The sequence below is a fragment of the Streptopelia decaocto genome (assembly GCF_964273445.1).
Source record: "Streptopelia decaocto genome assembly, chromosome: 9".
Classification (NCBI taxonomy): Eukaryota; Metazoa; Chordata; class Aves; order Columbiformes; family Columbidae; genus Streptopelia; species Streptopelia decaocto.
In genome coordinates, this window is record NC_138664.1 from 14276585 (window position 1) to 14295011 (window position 18427).

General features: G+C 38.4%; 1 protein-coding gene across 4 annotated transcripts in view; it reads left to right on the forward strand.

Annotated features, from left to right (window-relative positions):
• The window catches only part of MYZAP (myocardial zonula adherens protein), a 62327-nt gene that overhangs the window by 25246 nt on the left and 18654 nt on the right, over positions 1–18427 (forward strand). For all 4 annotated transcript variants that reach the window (XR_014184837.1, XM_082060757.1, XM_082060756.1 and 1 more), the window contains 7 exons: positions 4220–4378; positions 6691–6783; positions 9150–9263; positions 9958–10110; positions 12942–13067; positions 13505–13633; positions 15831–15916. Coding sequence is in view for 3 of the 4 variants with exons in the window: in XM_082060757.1 (XP_081916883.1) it covers positions 4220–4378; positions 6691–6783; positions 9150–9263; positions 9958–10110; positions 12942–13067; positions 13505–13633; positions 15831–15916 (860 nt within the window). In the remaining variant the exon portion in view is untranslated. The remainder of the gene's footprint in view (positions 1–4219; positions 4379–6690; positions 6784–9149; positions 9264–9957; positions 10111–12941; positions 13068–13504; positions 13634–15830; positions 15917–18427) is intronic.

Here is an 18427-nt window from a genome sequence, read left to right on the forward strand (position 1 = left end):
ACTTATATAGTTTTGGTTAAAGGAAGAGTTTATAGATGGTGTAGGTGAATACAAGATCATGATTTAGCAAAATTTTATGGCCATATGAGTACTAAACACAGAATTGTGCTAATCGTTACATTAGATTTTTTTTTTTCCTCAAAATAAGATACCTCTTTTGTTCTTCTGCTTCCAGTTTTGGGGCAGGGAGAAAGTATAAAGTGTGGGGTATCTGGCTTTCAAAAACTGATGGAGATAGATTAGGAAGCAAATAATCCCACATAATGCCAATGGGCAATGCAAAAAGCAGCCAACAACTCATATTTAAGCATTGTTTTCATAGTGTCTTTGCTTCACCTGTTTCATACTACTCGTGCTACTTCCTTGGACAGACACATAAACAGGATGCATGGCAATTATCAAGGCTTTTGCAACCTTGGGGTGTAGGCTTCTGTTTTAAATGTTTATTAATTAAGTAAACACAGTCTGTGTTTCTTTAGTACATGCTGTGTGATCACACCAAGTGCAACATGACTGTTGCTGCAATTTAGACAAAGCATGTTCCTGGAGGCTGATGTTGTATTTGTGTGCATCACCATGATACTTTCTTGCTGTTACCTTGGGCTGTCATATAACTGGCTGTAGATAAAAAGAAACATTCACAAATTGCTTAAGCTAGGTTTGCTTTTTCAAATCAGCAGCTCACATTAGAAAGGATTTTGACATCAATTTGGTCAACTACTGTACTGGTTCCAGCAAGTGCATAGGCAGGTAGGGAGCTGGCTGATATTTTGACCTTAAACAGCAATGTTTAACTCATCTAACGAAACCTTCATCTTCAAGCGCTTTTCTGGTTAGTTTTAAGGTATTTACTTGCTCCTAAATACTTGTATGTATTTACTTATTCTGTTATCGTCACTGACTTACCTCACTGTGGATCAGAGTGGAGACAGGTAAGGGCCTTGTCAGAAACCTGAGTTCTGAGAATGGATACATATGAGACATTGAGGAAAACAATGAGAAGTATGTGACTTTAAAAACATTCTGTAGTCCTTGGGGATGTGGAAAATCCAGCATTTGTGGAAGAGGAAACATGGGAGAGAGGGGATGTGATAGAGGAAGAACAGAGGACAAGGCCGAAGGAAAAAAAAAAAAACACTGAAGGGAGAAAAATAAACAAGGGTGGGTGGAAGTAGTTTAAGAGAGGAGACGAACTGGCAGAAAGTCTACTCAATGCATGCTTAGCAATGCAATTCTGTGGAGCAGTTTGAGAACTGAGCAAGTTCAGCAAGGCCTCCTTTGGGGGCAAAAGTGTATTAAGAAAAGTCAATAACCCATCCACCTCTCAGCCCTGCACTGAACAAATTTTTCTTATTGTAACCCTTCCCTTAAAAGGAGAGCACATCAGGTTTAGCCCTTTTTTGTCAGAGCATATGCTGCACCCTGAAACACATAGTCATTGAGTAGAAATTAAGATTTACCAACCAGAGAAAAGGGAGAGTATAAGGTAAGCATAACTGGAACAGAAAGCAAGGTAAAAGACTAAAGAAATATGAGAGCAGTTGTTTGTATAGCTGTTGTTCACACACGTTTAAATAAAGCAAGAACCATACTGAAATTTTAACAGGTGCTTGCCTGGGGATTGTGATACGAAGGAGGAATAAGAAAGGGGTAAAAGCAATATCGTGCATTTTAAGTAGAACATAGTAGAACTGGAGCACTCAACAGATGATGGAGATTCTTTTAATCTTCTGAAAGAGAAGTGACAAAGGCATCTTGGGAGGCTTCTGCAAATGTAGACAACAAGCAAGTTTGGCATTGTTGCAGGGGACATGTATCCAGTCTAGCAGTGTGCATACTTAATCTTGCATGTACTCCCCATTATAATGTAAATTCGAGTCTGTTCACCTGTGAAATATGTAAGTGCTGTGGGTGATTCTCCAGCTGCAAACACATTGGTCTGAATTCACAGGCCTTTCTTAGAGGGGAAAAATAAATCCTTCAAAACATTCCTTAGGAATGTGTTTATAATATTGTAAAAATAAGGAACTTGATCATAATTTTCGTACAGAACTCTGAAAACAGCACTTTAAACAATTCAGCTAATGTTGTGGAGGCACAAAGGATCTTGGTAGTTGCTGGTATTCAGCTGTTTGTCTCATAGAAAATGAGTGATCATGGGTAAAGGGTTTGGATTTATGAATTCAGTGTCTGGTGTCTTAGTAATCTTTAAACAATCAAAATGATGATTCATTTAGTTGTCAGGAAGATGGAAACTTGTATGTAATCCCTTTATCCAGATGCAGGGGAGGAGCTGCAATGAAACTGTCAAAGAAACTATACAACCCTGGAAGCAAACAAACAGGAAAAAGCTTTGAGTCCTGTCCCCATCTAGTTTCTGTATTTGTTCTTCAATAAATCATGTGTGGGGGTTTTTGTTTGTATACATCCAAACAGCAAAACAAACAACCCAATAATATATAATTATGAAACTTCTTATTATCAGGATATGAAGCTTTGCATATAGTGTTTTCAAAGTGCAAAATTATTTCATTGGTTGCCCAATGTTTTTCCATTAGGGGGTGTTAAGGCTTTCTTTTGAATGACTGCCTATAGCTTTGTTGTTTGTTGCCTCAAATATTGCTTATCAGATGTCTGCTCTGTGATGTTCCCCTTCCAGCCTTGCACATGCACACCCAGAGTTTCAGCCAAATGGTTAAGCCATTAATGATACGGCAAAGGAAAATTTGTAGGATTTACAATGTTGAGAAAGTTTGTCAGTGCCGTGAGGGAGGGACACAATATAAAACAAATGTCTATCTTTACCTATTCTTCTTAATGCAAGTAGATTATCCGGTTCTTTTTTCCCTTACCCAAAGAAGTATTTATTCTTACATTGCCACCACAGTTGAGTTAGTTTGGCTGCTGAAAGTGCTACTGGAAGTGCTACCGCTTTAGAGTGCAGATGGTGTTGTCGCTGTCTGTCATGGTGAGGACTGGAGACTCTCTAGGGTGCAGCTGCAGATGGATATTAGATGCTGAGCATCTCTTCAAGCCTCTGTTTGGTGTTAAAGAGAGTATTTAGACACTGCTTAGACTCTTAATTTAGTAAAGAATCTCCAAGTTTGTCGGTTTTCATACAGCGTCAGTACGGAAGAACAAGACAAAACCAGACAAGTTCTAAGGTCAATGTAGTAAAAATTCTCAAATTTACCCATAGCCTGGTATATTTAACATGAGAAAGTTCAGTAAAATTATCTATAGCTGATTTGTCCCCAGGACTGACCTTTCAAAGACAATGTGCAAAGCTGAGCAATAACAGCTGTGTTTCCAAGGTTGTGTTTAACTTTCTGTTCAGAAATAATCACTAACTTTAGGTTCCTAGTCTGCAAATATTCAAAGTTAGGTAAGAATATTCTCCCCTTCTTTTTAAAAGCCATATTGTGGATATCTTCATCTAAGCTAGTTGTTTAGATTCTTTGTAATCAAGAAGATGCTAAATTATTAATGGTACTTCTGGGGAGTGACTCATTTCAGGTGATTGCTGTGGAAGGCTGTTTCTCTGGGTTGGTGAGAAGGGAAGCCAGGTGACTAGTCAGGTCAAATGGTTACATCTGACCTTGCAGATATTTATTTACATGCTGAGGGAAATGATTTCTACTGTTTGCATTAATATTTTTCTTAATGAGATGAATAAGAGGAATCTTGCAAATAGTGCCTTAAAGTAAGACATACAATTATTACTTTATAAAATCTTTTATTAAACTTGTGAATTTTTATATTTCCCACAGCAGGGAGTTTGGGGAATGAAAGGTGATTCTGTGGTTGCAAGAGTTTAAAGGGAACTGTGAGAACTGATATGCTCTGGAGGAATGCAGAAAAGTAGCGTATGTTGGTGAATGAAAATAAGGCAGGATAACTTTTCCTCTCACATGCCTCTACCTCTCCTTGCTCAAATCCCATCTATTGTGTCTAGTTGCACCTATATCACTTCCATTAAAGTCAGTGGAAATCAGACATCTCTGTCATCTCTATCAGTTATAAATCGGTCGCTGATCTTCCCAAAGACATGAAGGATGACAGTTTGACCCCAAAACATTTGGGAACTAGTGTTCTTAGCTACTGTTGTGCTTTCCCTGTGGTTGGCTCTTTCTCCTGAGAGAGCTACTATATTTTTGTTTGTTATTTTAAAATCAGTACTAGAATTTAAAAAAATAACTTTTACCTTTTTACTTTTAAGGACCTCTGCCACGTACCAAATGGCATGCCTCCAGGGAAGCTCTCTCATGGGATGGTATATGGCGTCGTACACCGAACTGACAACAACCATAAGAGAGAAATGGTGGTTTATGGCTGGTCAGCTGATCAGCTGAAAGAGGAGATGAATTACATTAAAGAAGTGAGTTACGCTTTCAGCTTCAAAATTTGTCAAATATCCTTTCTATATATTCGTGTAGAGCTGTTGATTTATATGGGATGGCTGATGTCTAACCCAGCACCTTAATTTGAAGTGAGAACCTACTCTGAAGCTAAGGGCTTGTCTTGTTAGTATTCAAGCTGGAAAAAAAAGCATGCTGTGTACCTGGGAACTGTGCAGTCCAGACTCAAGGCCTCTGTGCCAGTTGATGCTTGTTAATACTTGCTGACTGAGCTATGGCTGGGCAAGCAAACTACCACAAATCTTGGGGTTTCTGTCCTGAAGCCTTCATAACTTCAAATGTGATACAGAAGAAACTATGTAAGCAAACACTGAAAGGATAAACTCTCCTCTCTTTCTCTGCTTCCCTGTCCCCAAACCCCCAGTTTTGAAAAGGCTCCTAAATTAGGTGACATAGTAAAATCACTTGGGTATATTTCGGGGCAGCCTTTAAATAGTCACCCTAATAAGAATGACTTTGTACTACTTTCTCTGTGCATGTTCATTTATCATAATTGGCAGAAGCTGTCCTAAAAGAAAAAAAATGCATTTCTGCTGCTGCTGCTGCTGCTTGAAACTCAGCATCTCTTTGCCTGTCAGCCCTTGGCTCTCTGGCTTTGGCAATAACTGCCTAAATAGCCCAGGGCAAATAATTTGACCTTCTCTTCCTATCCACCTTCACCACCCAGGGAGCTATTGGTCAACGGTTATCATGTTATGCTGATTCAAGTGCAAACTGAGTTGATGTAAAAGGGAGGAACACTGAGTCAAGCCAGCAGTGCAAAAGACTGTAATTATATGTGGTTTGAGCATCTGCCTGGTCTCTAGCTATCAGCACTTGCTTCTCTCCTGTATTACTCCCAGTTAGTTAGCTCCCAGCAATCACCACTGTCACCTGTGCTCGCAGTCAGGGTTTGTCACTGCTGCAGCAGGCGAGGCACAGGAGCTGCCCTGGCTGCTGATTTCCTGCCTGGGTGGTGTATCTGCCCTCCTGAGGGGTGTCTGGCATGAGTGAGCTGCCACACTGCAGGTCCAGCTCCCCTGGCTGCACTGTTCTGGTGCCTGGTGCAGATTGCTGGGACTGGGACCATTTCCCTGCTCTTTCCAGCTCACAGCTGGCTTGTGGCTTGGAAGGATGTGTCAGGTGAACTGCATATCTTGCGTGCGTGCGTGCGTGCGTGTGTGTGTGTGTGTGTGTGTGTTCAGGGTAATGAACCTTTCAGGAAAAAGTGGAAAGGACATGGGAAAAGACGTGCTGGCCCTTGCTCTCCTGTCTTCTGGAAGCTGTGTTCAGCTATGCAAATTTGTGAACTTTGGTCTGCCAGATAAGTTTTGTTTTTAACAGCAGAGTCCCAAAGGGAGCACGTAGTTTGGAGTAGGCTTGTGCCTACTCCTTGCATGGATTTGATGGCCAATGCCCCTCTTTCTGGGAGGGAGTGGGCATACTGCAGAGCTGCTGGAAACATCCCCTCTTGTGTAAGGTCCTACTAAAGTTTTCCTCTTGCTCCTGCCCCAAGCCTATGCGGAGATGAGGTAAGCTCACTGCCCTAGATTATCTGCAGTCAGACGGTCTTTGATAGAGGTGAAGGGGAAAGGCAGGAAAGGAGGTCGAATCAAGTAGCTGGAAGGTAGACTGTAGGCAAACATTTAACTAGTGTTTACAATATGTGCTCTTGGTTCTGTGCATGATCGCAATGGCATTTGAACCCAAGCTGACTTCCAGCGTGCTTTCTTTTTCTTTGCAAGGTATAATTCACATCCATAGTTCTTAAATGAAATCAAATTGAGTACTCTGTTCTTCATATTTGAAATTACATTAGTAAATTTATGCTAGTATATTGTTTAGCTAGCCTAAAAGTCTGAAATTAAAGGCTTTATCTTCAAAGGATGCTCAGGGAAAACTAATTAACCACTTTAAAAAGTATGCAAGTGTATTAAATCCATGTGGGGATGCTTTTTTTCAGAAAGAAAACATTATATGCTCAGAGTAGTTTTAATTCCTTCAGTAATCAGGTTAGAAGGAGTTATGGATAGTTAAATTGAAATAATGATCTAAATTATTAATTTACAAGTGTTAAGTGTGTACAGAGAAGTTTAGAATTACTTGGAGACATTTATTCCTATTATCCTTATGTAGACAAGTCTTCAGATGTAAGTTTTTGTCTTATTCTTAAGAGTAAGTTGTTGTTGATGGAAAGTAACGATGAAGGATGTAGAAAAAAAACCAATTAAGTCCTACTATAAACAGTATCATCAATAAGTTTGAAAAAGGCATTTGGTTTTTCTGACACCAGGTGAGAGCAACTCTGGAAAAAGTAAGAAAGAAGATGTATGGTGAATATGATGAAATGAAACGAAAAATACAGCAGCTTACAAATGAACTGAAAGTAAGTATACGTTCATTTGTAGGGAAAGCATATGAAAATAACTGCCCCAGTGTTATCCAGAAACTTTTTTTTTTTTCTTCAGCAGAACAGAAATAATTTCTCAAACCACTCCATTGTTTTATGTGATATCTGTACTTCTCTTTATTCATTTATTTTTCCCTCCAGGAAGGTAAAGTAAAACAGTAATGCTTTTGTGTATGGAATTACTAATTGCCTGCTTCTTGGAAATAAAAGAATAGCATTGTCTGTGTATATTGTTGATTAGTGGAGATGTTGGTACCAGTAAGCTGCCAGGTGAATTGCATAAATAACTTACATAATTAGGAGTAACATGCGACTTGGTGTCATTTCAACAGACTTCGCTCTGTTTTACTGACTGTATTGTTTAAACATTGTAGTCAAAGAAGTAGAAATATTCTTTAGTACTAAAGTACATGACAGTTCTAAAAGGTACTTACTTTTTGGTTCTTTACTGAACCTTTTGGTGGTCATTTGATGACCTCTTTCTTCTGACATGCTGCTTTAGCAATAAAAGTTGCTGCAGTCTGTAGAAGTATCCTTCATACTAAACTGCTGAGGTCTTTGGTCCACAAAATCTCCCTGAAAACTTGCTGTGGACTTTATATTCAACATTGATTTTTACAGCCCTGGTTCGAATGATTCTTTGGCAATTAAACATATGCTGACTTGAAGGGATTGGGACCCTGGTTTGTGCCCTTCCTCATTTGAGCCATCCTCATTTGGAGACTGTCAGTTCTCTGTGTGCTGTGTTATGTATAAAGATCAGAACTTGCTGTTAAACTGCTATTTTTATTCTCCAGCAATTAGTCTCTCTCTCTCAAAAAAAATCACTCTGACTTGAGAGGAGGAGGGAGAGAAAACTGAGTTTCTGTAAACTGTGTTAAATAGTCTTAATGATGCCAACAAGGTGAGTCCCCCACCCAGTATGCATGCAGGCAAATGCTGATTCAGATGCAGTTTTGTTGTCTTCGCTGCTGATACTGAGTAGCAGTGGTGATACTCTGCACTTCCAGACCTTCAGCGGAAATCCTGCATGAGTCTGAACATCTCAATTAAGGATTTCTGACTGGCTCTGACAGAATCTCTAGTTCTGAAGCAAATTAACACTCCTTCTGACATAAATGGCACGTTATGAGACACCCTCCCCTCTTTTTCAGTAGATAGCCTGAAGGAAAGCACAAATGTTGTTCTACCTAATAATATATGCTTGGTTGGTTGGTTTTGGTTTTACATGACTGCATCTTTCATGCTATTTGGGAATTCCATTTAAAATCCTTTATATGCTCTTTGCTTCAGCTTTGAATCACTATGTTTTTTCCCCATCAGTTTCCAGGGCTACTTTTTGTTTATGAAGTTTGTTTGAAGTTTGTACTTCCAGTATCCTACCCTGGGCAGTGTGCTTCTTCACTTCTTATCTTGTAACTTAATCTTTCCAAAGCATTTCTGCTTTTGTTCTTTTCTTTCTTTGTTTTCACATGAGCACACCTTTATATAGGGTTCACAATAACTACTTGGCTCCTGCTCCCTGTACTGACCTAATCTGTGTCTGATTCTGTTACTAAATACTAACTGTTCACCGTATCAGTCCCTAGTGTTCTCATGTTTTTATAAAGAAACAAATCTGGTCCATGTAAGAATGTGAGTTGGGCTGGCCTCCCTTTGTAACATTTTTTTTCTCTTTATTATTGGATGGCTCATAATAATTTACACTGTTTGGGTTTTGGTCTCTTCTTAACCGATGTCATTTTGTGCCTTTTCTTTTTTTTCCCCATCCAGTTTTTAAGCATGTGTGTGTCCATAACAGAAGATGACAAATTTTTGCACTAGAAGGCTCTCTACTGACTTCGCCTACTTGCTTTGTATTGTTTCATCCTTAAATATTCTTGATGTTGCTTCTTTACATACCTGATTAGTCAGTTCCTTCCTAAGTAAGGCTATTCCTGAGTTCACCCAGACCTTTCTAGATTTCCTCATTTCTTGCATTCTTCTGCTTTTCACTTTGACTTTTTACAGTCTGCCTGCTCTGTGTATATGAACTTTATGAATAGACATCTGCCAAGTGTCCTCTTGTCCTTTCAGAAAGAACAGCTTTTACAGTGATTACAGACTAGCAATAAATGTAGATACTTGTGCCTTATTTCTCTTAGCATATTTGGATTCTAAGTTCTGTTTGTTTGTCTCTGAGGTGCAAGAAATGGTTTGAGGCCTGTGTATTTTAAGCATCCTAGCACTGTGAAAGTTAAACATGGGGTCTTTTTCTTCTGTAGCTCCCTTTGAAAGAATAGCTGAACTTGATCATTATTCTATATAAAACTTTTTTTTTTTTTTTTTTTTTTTCTGCTCAGGTGACAAATGCTCATCAGGAATCCTTAGAGAATCATGTGCGAGTGCAGGCTGCAGCCTTAGATAGCTTTAGTGAAATGAACAGCTCCTTGACATCAGCATCAATAGACTTGCAGGTACATTTTAATAGCTGTTTAACAGCTGACAATTGCCTTTCTGACATGGATTTGAAAGCATACATAAGACATGGATAACAAATATAGATTCTAACACTAAACAAGCCCATAAAATACTGTCTTGGATATCTAAGGCAGCTAATTTAGGAAACTAATTTTAAAAAAATCTCCTACACCTCTGTTTTCTAAAAACCTGTTAAAAATAGTGTACAATAAAGAGGAACTGAGGTGCAGCAAACTAATGCCACTAGTCATGTCTCTATGAAATATCTAAGCTGAAATGTGATTTGTTCTGTATTGTGCAAAACAGTACATCTCCTGGGTTGTTCCTGCCTTCGCTGGTCAACGGAAGCGGAAGTGGCATGTTTGGATGCTAAACACTTGTGGGAATTTACATTCCTTGGAGAGAAGCAAGGAAGATTGTTGGGAGTAGCATTCATATTGAAATGTATCGATGTTCCTTTCTTTTTTTTTGTAGTGTTCCAGGACTTGATTTAATTGAGCGAGTTCCTCATGGAAATACTGGGTAGCAAACTAAGTACATAATTTAAAGTGTTACATCTTGCAAAACTGTTCATGCTGCATTGACACTTCAGGAAACTCTTAAATTTTGTGTCTGTTCCATAATCTGTTGATCATATTAGTCCACCAAATTATTTGTGCTTTTAAAATGTGGTTTGCCTCTTTCTTCTAGAAAACTCTAGTGGACGTTACATTGGAGAACACTGATATAAGGGAACAAATAAGGAATTTAAAACATACACATGAGCAGTCTATGGAAAAGCTGAGAGAGAAGCAAAAGCAACTGGAAACAGCACAAATTGAAAATCAGTTACTGAAATTAAAGGTGCAGTATCTAAACTCTCCTAACAATATAGCCCAGTAAGAGCATTAGGAGTATGTTAAATGAGTTCTTTGGTCTTATTTGTGAAGGGTTCTTCATTATTCATGCATTCATCATTCCCTAGAACTGACATATTTTTGTGAATCAATACTGTTTTAATAACAAAGAATCTCAGCTGGCAGCAGTCAGTCTTTCTGTAACATGGGATTACCATTCAGGAATGTTGGCAAGTGTAAATTCAAACCATAAAATGGTGTCCATTGCTGTAAGTAAAAGAATATTATAGCTCTACACTGTGCTGTAAGGATTTCTTTATGTTGAATTTGTTTATTTGGTATTGCACAATTTTTTAATAGGTAATCTGTTAAGTCGTATAAGGATATGGTCAGCAGATACATACTGTAACAGCAGGTATCTTGGAAAGAGAATTATGCTATTTCTTACAGAAAAATGCAAGGGAATAAAATGTGGACTGGAAGGTTTTATAAACCAGAAAGCTTGACTGTTTTCTTCCTTCATCTGCCAAATATATTCCTTTAATTTAAAACCAAAGAACACCACCATCTTCTGGAAACCTTTGTCTTTCTTAAAATTGCTCAAAACAGACAAATTTGTGTAGAGTACTGTATTAGAATTTATGAAATTAAGGTGACTGCTGGTTTATTCATGTTGATTTTTGTCAGACGATGTTTCTTTTCGGCTCTCTCGTGACTTGCATTCATGCTTAATGATGAATAGTTACGAAAGAACATTAGCATAAGTGCATTTCTACTTGGAACTCATGTTCTAGTTTCCTCTCATAGTGAAGCTTTACAGGCTGTAAAAGTATCTGTATTTTGTACCTGCTATTGTCAGCAGGAAATAAAAAAAGGGAAAAAACAATTAAGAAAGCAAAGCTGATGCAATTAAGATTTCAAAACAGAAATTTGGACTTTACTGTAATCTTAAGGACATACACCAAGAAGCCCAGGAAAGGTGCAGAGAATCCCAGGTTAAGTCCCAGTTCAACAGGACGCTTAAGGATTTGTTTATCTTCAACCTTCTCAAGGTCTGCAGAATACACGCTCTGATTTAACTAGGAAAAAAATATAAATCTTGCCCTCAAAGCTGCAGCTTTGTTACAAAGCTAATGGATAAAATACCTCTTTGCTGTCTTCGATAGTTAAACATAAAATTGTATATCAAAGAAGCAAAGCCATCTGGGATTTAATTCCAGGGGGGAATGTAAGAGCATGGTGTGGAATCTGCGAGGTAATTGGTTGAAAAGCAGTAACTGCAGCATGCCGTGGTTATTTTCTGGGTAGGGGAACACACCCATGTAGCTTATTAGGTAGGTTTGGTTTGTTTATATAGTCATAACAATAACTGAGGTTGGAAACCTTGCTTGAGAGTACTCTAACAGATACCCTGATGAGTCCACCTTTTTATGCTTGTTTTTACTTCCCTCATTGCTCAAGCCATAAGCAAAGGAATGATGGAGAGACAGTGCCAGAGATCATATTCCTGTTTGGTGTGTCTTAAGGACTCTGGGGTTTGAATATTGTTCTTTTCTGAATGATATGATTCTTTCAGGCTTCCTGAAATGTGCAAGGTTTTCTGTTGTACTGAAACTGAATTTAACTCCAGTGCATCTCACAAAGTGCAGGTTACTGCTCCTGTCTCAGTGTTGGTCTAGGTGAGATGCCAAAGGGGGCAATTGCAGTACAAGTGAAGTCCTTCAGAGCTCAGTCCCTTTTCAAAGGAGGAAATACGTTGTTATCCTATAGGGTAGTGAAACAGCTTGTTCCCACCATGCAAGATAAACATAAGGTTTTAATAAATCCTTCAGTCCTTGGGGGGTGGAGGGGGAAACAACAACAACAAAAACAACCAAACCCACACACAAACACCCTAATAATCTGAACCGGGGATTTTGTAGCTGTGTGAACTGTAGTGATCAGCAGGGAACACTCTATTCTTCTCCCAGATGACAGTATGTTCCTCTTCTTCCTGACATTTTTGTAGCACCCACAGTATTTCATTATAACTTTATAGCATCTCTAGTAAGAGAACCAAGTCCTGGACTACGTATTTTACTTTGCTTGTATTGTGGTTTCTTACAGCGTAGATGGGTTTAAGCTCTGTATATCCTATCTGGTGTGTAATCACTAAGGGTGTGGTTCAGTCAGTGTTTTTAGCCAACATAAGGGGGAAATCCTGTCTTTGAATTACCATTCCTGCCCTTTTCCCTGTAGCAATAGCAAAGTTTCTGGTCCTGTGGTTAAAAATTAACCCTTCCATGCCCTGAGCATATTAATTTGAAGTCCGATTGTTCTGTGATCTGCTTTGCTTCATGGTCACTCCAGTTCTTGTGCCTACACAAAGAGCAAGAGAGAGGAAGGAGGGTACAGCTGTGTCTTCTAGTTAATAACACAGACGTCCAGCTTAAAGTAATTATTGCTTTCAGTGCTCATGGTCATTTAGGAGCAGGAGATCAATCTAGACCATCTCTATGCTTCTGTAAAATGGGGGGAGACAATATCTTTTCAATAGAGAAACAAACCAAGTGACTCAGAGGCTGTTATGGAAGGGCTCAGTGAAGATGCATAGCTTGGCCTTGGATACGTGATGACTAGTAAAATTCAGACAACATAAAACTTGCTCAAGTGGTAGCTTCTACAAGTTGAATGACTTGTATACTGGCAGAGTGTTGTAACTGATCTTGATACAAATGACAGTCTGCTTCAGCAGTGTCAAATTTATAACAAGGTAGAGATGAAGTTCAAAGTGAACTCCATTTCTCCTGCTGCCAGCAGTGTTGTACTGACTGATGGGTCAACTTTCCCCTCTCACAGGTGGAATCATCGCAGGAAGCCAATGCTGAAGTCATGAGGGAAATGACAAGAAAACTCTATAGTCAATATGAGGAAAAAATGCGAGAAGAGGAGCAGAAACATAAAGCTGAGAAAGAAATCCTCCTAGTATGTATAGCCAGTCTGTAAGCACGTTGCTTAACTTCGGAGTCATTTCTCAATCACTTAATACCCCAGAGTTGACACAGGTTCCTTCAGTCCTGCCTCTGTGACTAATCATGCCACAGTTACTGAGCTTTCCAAGCTTTTGGGGTTGTACAGCTTCCTCAGAAGGGAAAACAAGTATCTAAGAAATGGGTAAAAGGTTTTCTCAGATTTTCATAATGATGCTTTACAAATACCTATGCAGTCCAAAGTGCCTCAAATCTTTTGTTCCATACAATTCATGTTTAGACTCACAAGTCTTCCTGACTTCTGGGTTGGTGTAGTGAAAAGCTTTGAGCTCTGCTTAAAAGCAATTAGCCTGGCTCCATGGCCTAAACAAACAAATGAAAAATCCTCATTAATATATTGTATATTAATGCAACTGTAAATGTTTTTTGAAGGAGGAAACGAATCGGCTTCTGAAGGCTATTGAGGAGGCAAATAAGAAGATGCAGATTACAGAAACAAGTATACAGGAAAAAGACCAGAGAATTGGTGAGCTGGACCGGCTGATTGAACGCATGGAAGAGGTATGAGAGTTAGTTGACTACCGTTTTTAAAGGAAATGCAGAAGTGCATGGAGGAAACTTGATTTTCTTTTTTATCTTTTTGTCTGCTGCTCAGCACCTGCTCAGTGACAGGACATTGCTGCTTTGCTGTTCACATCTTACTTAGCTATTGTATCCACATAAGTTAATGGACCTGCACTACCGTAGAGACACTGTAATTAAGTGGTTCTTCTATCTTTCTAGTGGTCTTCACAGTCAGAGTTGCCTAAGATGTCAAAATTTATTTAGTGGATTAACCATTATTTGAAAGAAAGAGTTTTAAAAGACCAATCAGTCTTCCTTCAGTGTGCAAGATCTCCTAAGCCTAAGGAAGCAGTAATCACAAATGATCGAAAGTAATCACCAATGCTGTTAGTAGGTCCATTAAAATGTGTTTTAGCTAGAAACTTAATATTAGCTGTCATTACTATTTAGCTATTTATAGTCCTGATTGGAATTGTATCTCCAAATATTTACATGTGTGGATGAAATGCTAAACTGAAAGCTTCAGACTAAAATGTTTTGAGGGTTTTTGTGGGTATGTAGCAGCCACTTCTGTGCAGATACCTATCTTATTTAGATTATGGCTCAAAATATTTTGTGAGAGGAAAAAAATCACTTTTACTGCGTTTTAATCCAAAATGTAGGTTCTTCCTTCCGTGCTAGCATTAAAAAACTTTTAATTGTTCCTCTCCTGGCTAAATGTTCCCTACCAAACTGTAATTGAGAGCAGGTTTTTGACAATTTACTTTTAAAGCTCTGAAAGCAGAAATGCTTTGAAACATTTACCTCTTGTGACACTGGCACCACTACTGTAAAACTAATTGTAGCAGGTTTTGCATTACTTTATTTCCTGCTTTTCCTTCTCTTTTATGGACTTTGCTCCAGGGCAAAACTCAGATTAGTAGTCAGGTTATGATTGTTTTAATGCATTATTGCATCTAAGAGTATCATCATAGTACCTCTCCTTGCATATTACACTGCATCTGAATCTCATTTGTTGGGCCTTTTCAGGTATCTGAAAAAGCTTTGTATCTTCTGTCCTGAACAGTTACAGTGAAATTTCCTCTTCATTTTCTGGTATCATTCACCTGAGAACGGATGTTATTGTTTAGTCTTGAGACTGAATAGAGTCACTCTAAATGGTACAAGAGCAGCCCTTCCAAAAGACTCCAGTGCTCTTGGATGTGCTTTGGCATTTCTCATTTCATTCAATAGCAGGCATCTCATTATCTTTAAAAATCTGTGCCTTGCTATCCAAAATACAGAAGAAAACATTCCAGTAAGTGGAAGGAATACAATCTTCTGTTCTTACAAGTGAAGTGTTTTTTCATCAACTTTAGTATAGTATATATTTGTTACTGAGAAAGAGACTTTTATAAGCCAGTCTTGTTGGCTTGACTGGTTAGTCTAATGTGCATTTGTATTGATCCCCTTTTGTCTGATGCTTGCAAGTCTATTAGTAAAATTAGCGATTACACTGACAACTCGTTCACCTTTATATGCCCCTTTAGTAGCTCAATTAACTTCATCTGGGCTTCAGCCTACAACTTGTAAGAAAAATGCAGTAAATAAAGGATTGAAATGTAGTTCTTAAGTACAGATGAGTTTCTTCATATCACTTATTTAGTTTGCTTTTGTTTGGCTGATACTTGCAGGGTATACTGAATGCCTCTGTTAAATTCCCATTAAAGTGGATAGCAGACTTGCATGTTAATTTGTGTTTACTCAGTCCCCAAGTCCTCATAGATCTTCATGAGCACTGTGCTGGGGGACACCTGGAAAACAAACAGGAATATTTTGGGGAAGAAAATAGAGCAATACCTTTTGTCTCAGTCTTGGATTGAGAGATTGTTTTGGAAGGATAACATGGAAAACTTGACATTTATGTAGTTAAAGATCATGATGACTCATCTTTTTATTAAAATATCAGTTTCAAGTATAACTGTACATCTTTGAATAGGAAATTGAAAACTCTGAACTTCCTTCCATGCATAGCTGGGAATTTGGTTTTGTTATTATGCATTCTGTGCTCCTTGGCTATAGGAAGTAATGAATTTTGTTTAATCAGTTTCTATTTTAATTTCACAAATGGTCTTTTGAATTGCAATGAAATATGCTTTGTGAAGCCTTTACATTTTCACACATGGAGAACTGAAGGATAACATTTCTTCTTTAGGAACGTCACCAGCTGCAAAAACAACTTGAACTAAATGAAATACAAATATCTGGAGCAAAATCCGAAAACAATTCTGACAGTGAAAGGTGAGATATTCTTGTCTGTGGAACTTCTAGTATTGCTAGGAAACTTTGGGGGGGGTTGTTTGTTTCTGAAGATACCTAAATTTTACTTTTTGTGACTTTAAAACTAAAGTCTGGTAGAGATTGTCCATCTGAATGTAAGTTAATTACATAAAAATGTCAAGAGGATTAATTTTTGCAACAAAAACCACTTCCATGCGCCTTTCTTGAAAAGTTGTATGCAAACATGCAGAGCACGTCTTGAAAAGTTGTATGCAAACATGCAGAACAAGTTGTGACCTATTTGTGGATTGCATTTTTCTTAAATCTGTATTCCCAAATTCAGCACAGCATGATCCTTACTATGAATACTTTCATTATCTCCATCTAGATTGCTCAAGACAGTTTTAAAAGAAAAGAGATTCTGTGTCCTGTATGAAGCTGTAGGACATCCCCTTTGAAAAGATGAACTCTTGAGGGAATACATTTGAGGCTTGGAGGGGCAGGTCTACACATGCAGTGGACATTAACATATGAACATGAAGAAAATGAAGATGTGGAAGAAATCAGTCATGTAGTATCACAGTGCTATGAAGTTATTTGGGGAGAGTGAGGGTGTTTTTGGCAGTGAGACCTCTGTGAATGCTTGTTCTTGAAAGCATGAGGCTTATTAAAAGAAGAAAGATCTAGTGGTGTGGTGGCACCTAGATGTGCTGTTTCTGCCCACAGGTGGCATGTGCATCCATTACTACTACTTTGACAGAGCATCATGACCATGCAAAAGAAAGCTTCAAGCAAAGCCAGAGGCAAAGTGTCATGAGAAATCTATTCAGCACTGAAACAGCCTAACTGCCATTGGAGTGAAATTGCATCTGCCACTCAAAGTTTATATGAGACTACTTGAGTGGGTAAAGATGAATTGTTAGCAGAGACTGAATAATTGTACTTGATTATTAGTTATATTTCTATGGCATGCAGAAACTCAGTTTTAAGGTTTTGGCATCCTGTTGTTCTGTAGGAAGCATAAACATAAAAGGAGGTCCCTGCCGAGAGCATCTTACTGCTTAGTTGTATTGGTCTGTGACCAGCTTATCTGGTTTCAGGGTTATAACAGCTTTTCACAGCAGCCTGTTAAAATAGTAATTTAAAGTGAACAGATGTCAAATACAACATAGAATATGGAGATGAAATATAATGTTTTTATTCCTTTACCTCTGGATAACAGATACTCTTCGCACCTCAGTGAATCCTGCTCTGTCCACTGAGCATGAAGTTATGCTGCAGTAAAAGGGTAAAGGCAATGTTCAGACAGGAATTTGAGCAATGCAAGCAAGTGTGCAGTTGCAATCTATGCAATGCAAGCAATTAATCTGTGTTCAGAAGCTGAAGTCTGTTCCTAAGCTCCTTTTACCTGTCTGTACCGGACCAGACACTTGAGCTCCACCTGAGGAAGGACCTCTGTTCCATTGCTCTGCTTCTGTCAGTGCTTAAAATTCTGAATCTTTCAATGAGAGACCAAGTATGTGCTACAGTTGCAATCAAAATGTAAATTGTGGTTCCTGTGAGATCTTAATATGCAGGATTGAAAAACCTGCGCAATGCCTTGATTTTTTTTGAGTCATTGTCAAAGTGCCACAGTTACAGTTCTGTAGAGTACTTCACTTAATGGAGACTCTTTCTGGGAGGAAACAGCATACAATTCAGTCATTGATTGGAGTCATGGCATACAGTTTGCCATCTGCTGCTTTGCCTTAGAATGGTTATTCTATTTGCAGCTTTAACAGTTTCTTCTGCTGTTCACAGACAGAAAAAGTCAGAAAAGACTTTTTGTTTTTGATTCCCCTCCTCCACTTCTCAAATCCACCATACTCCTGAATCTAGGAGTACAGAAGTTTATTTTGTAAACAAGCTATTGCATTCTTTGAAGAATTTAAAGAATTATACATTCAGATAAAAATGGAGGCTTCCATGGCCAACATGCTGCAAACTTTTTAAAAAGTTTCCTCTGTTTCTTTGCATATTATAAAACTACTTTTCTGGCAAGCTGTCAAACCAAATTGTAGCAGGAGTTCTGTGACCGTTCAATTTCTGTGTTAAACAGATTTGAAGAAATGCAGAATGTATCCAAAGCCATAAATACAAACTTAAAACATCTACAACAATTTCTGCTGTTGATGAGTCAACACTACTGCAGTGTGCATTCTGCTGCTGTTGGAAACCATGTCAAATCCTTGACTCAAGGCTTCCCTGTAGTAGGAGAGCTTTTAAAAGGATGCCAGCAGATGTGCTTCCTGGCTTTTATTTAGTATATATTTCTGAAAAGTTTGCAGGTGGTAATAAGTCAGGATAAATGTGTCTTTCTGATGATAAAGATCTAGTTTTCCAAGTGCCTTTCACTTCAAGGTAAAACAGACATCTTAGGGAGATAAGCTTTGTCACGTTGTTTAATTGTCAGCACTTCAGGCTCTGAGTAAGCACACCAGTATGCAAGACAAAGGTGAGTTAACTTGGGTGGAGACAGCCCTTTTGACTAAA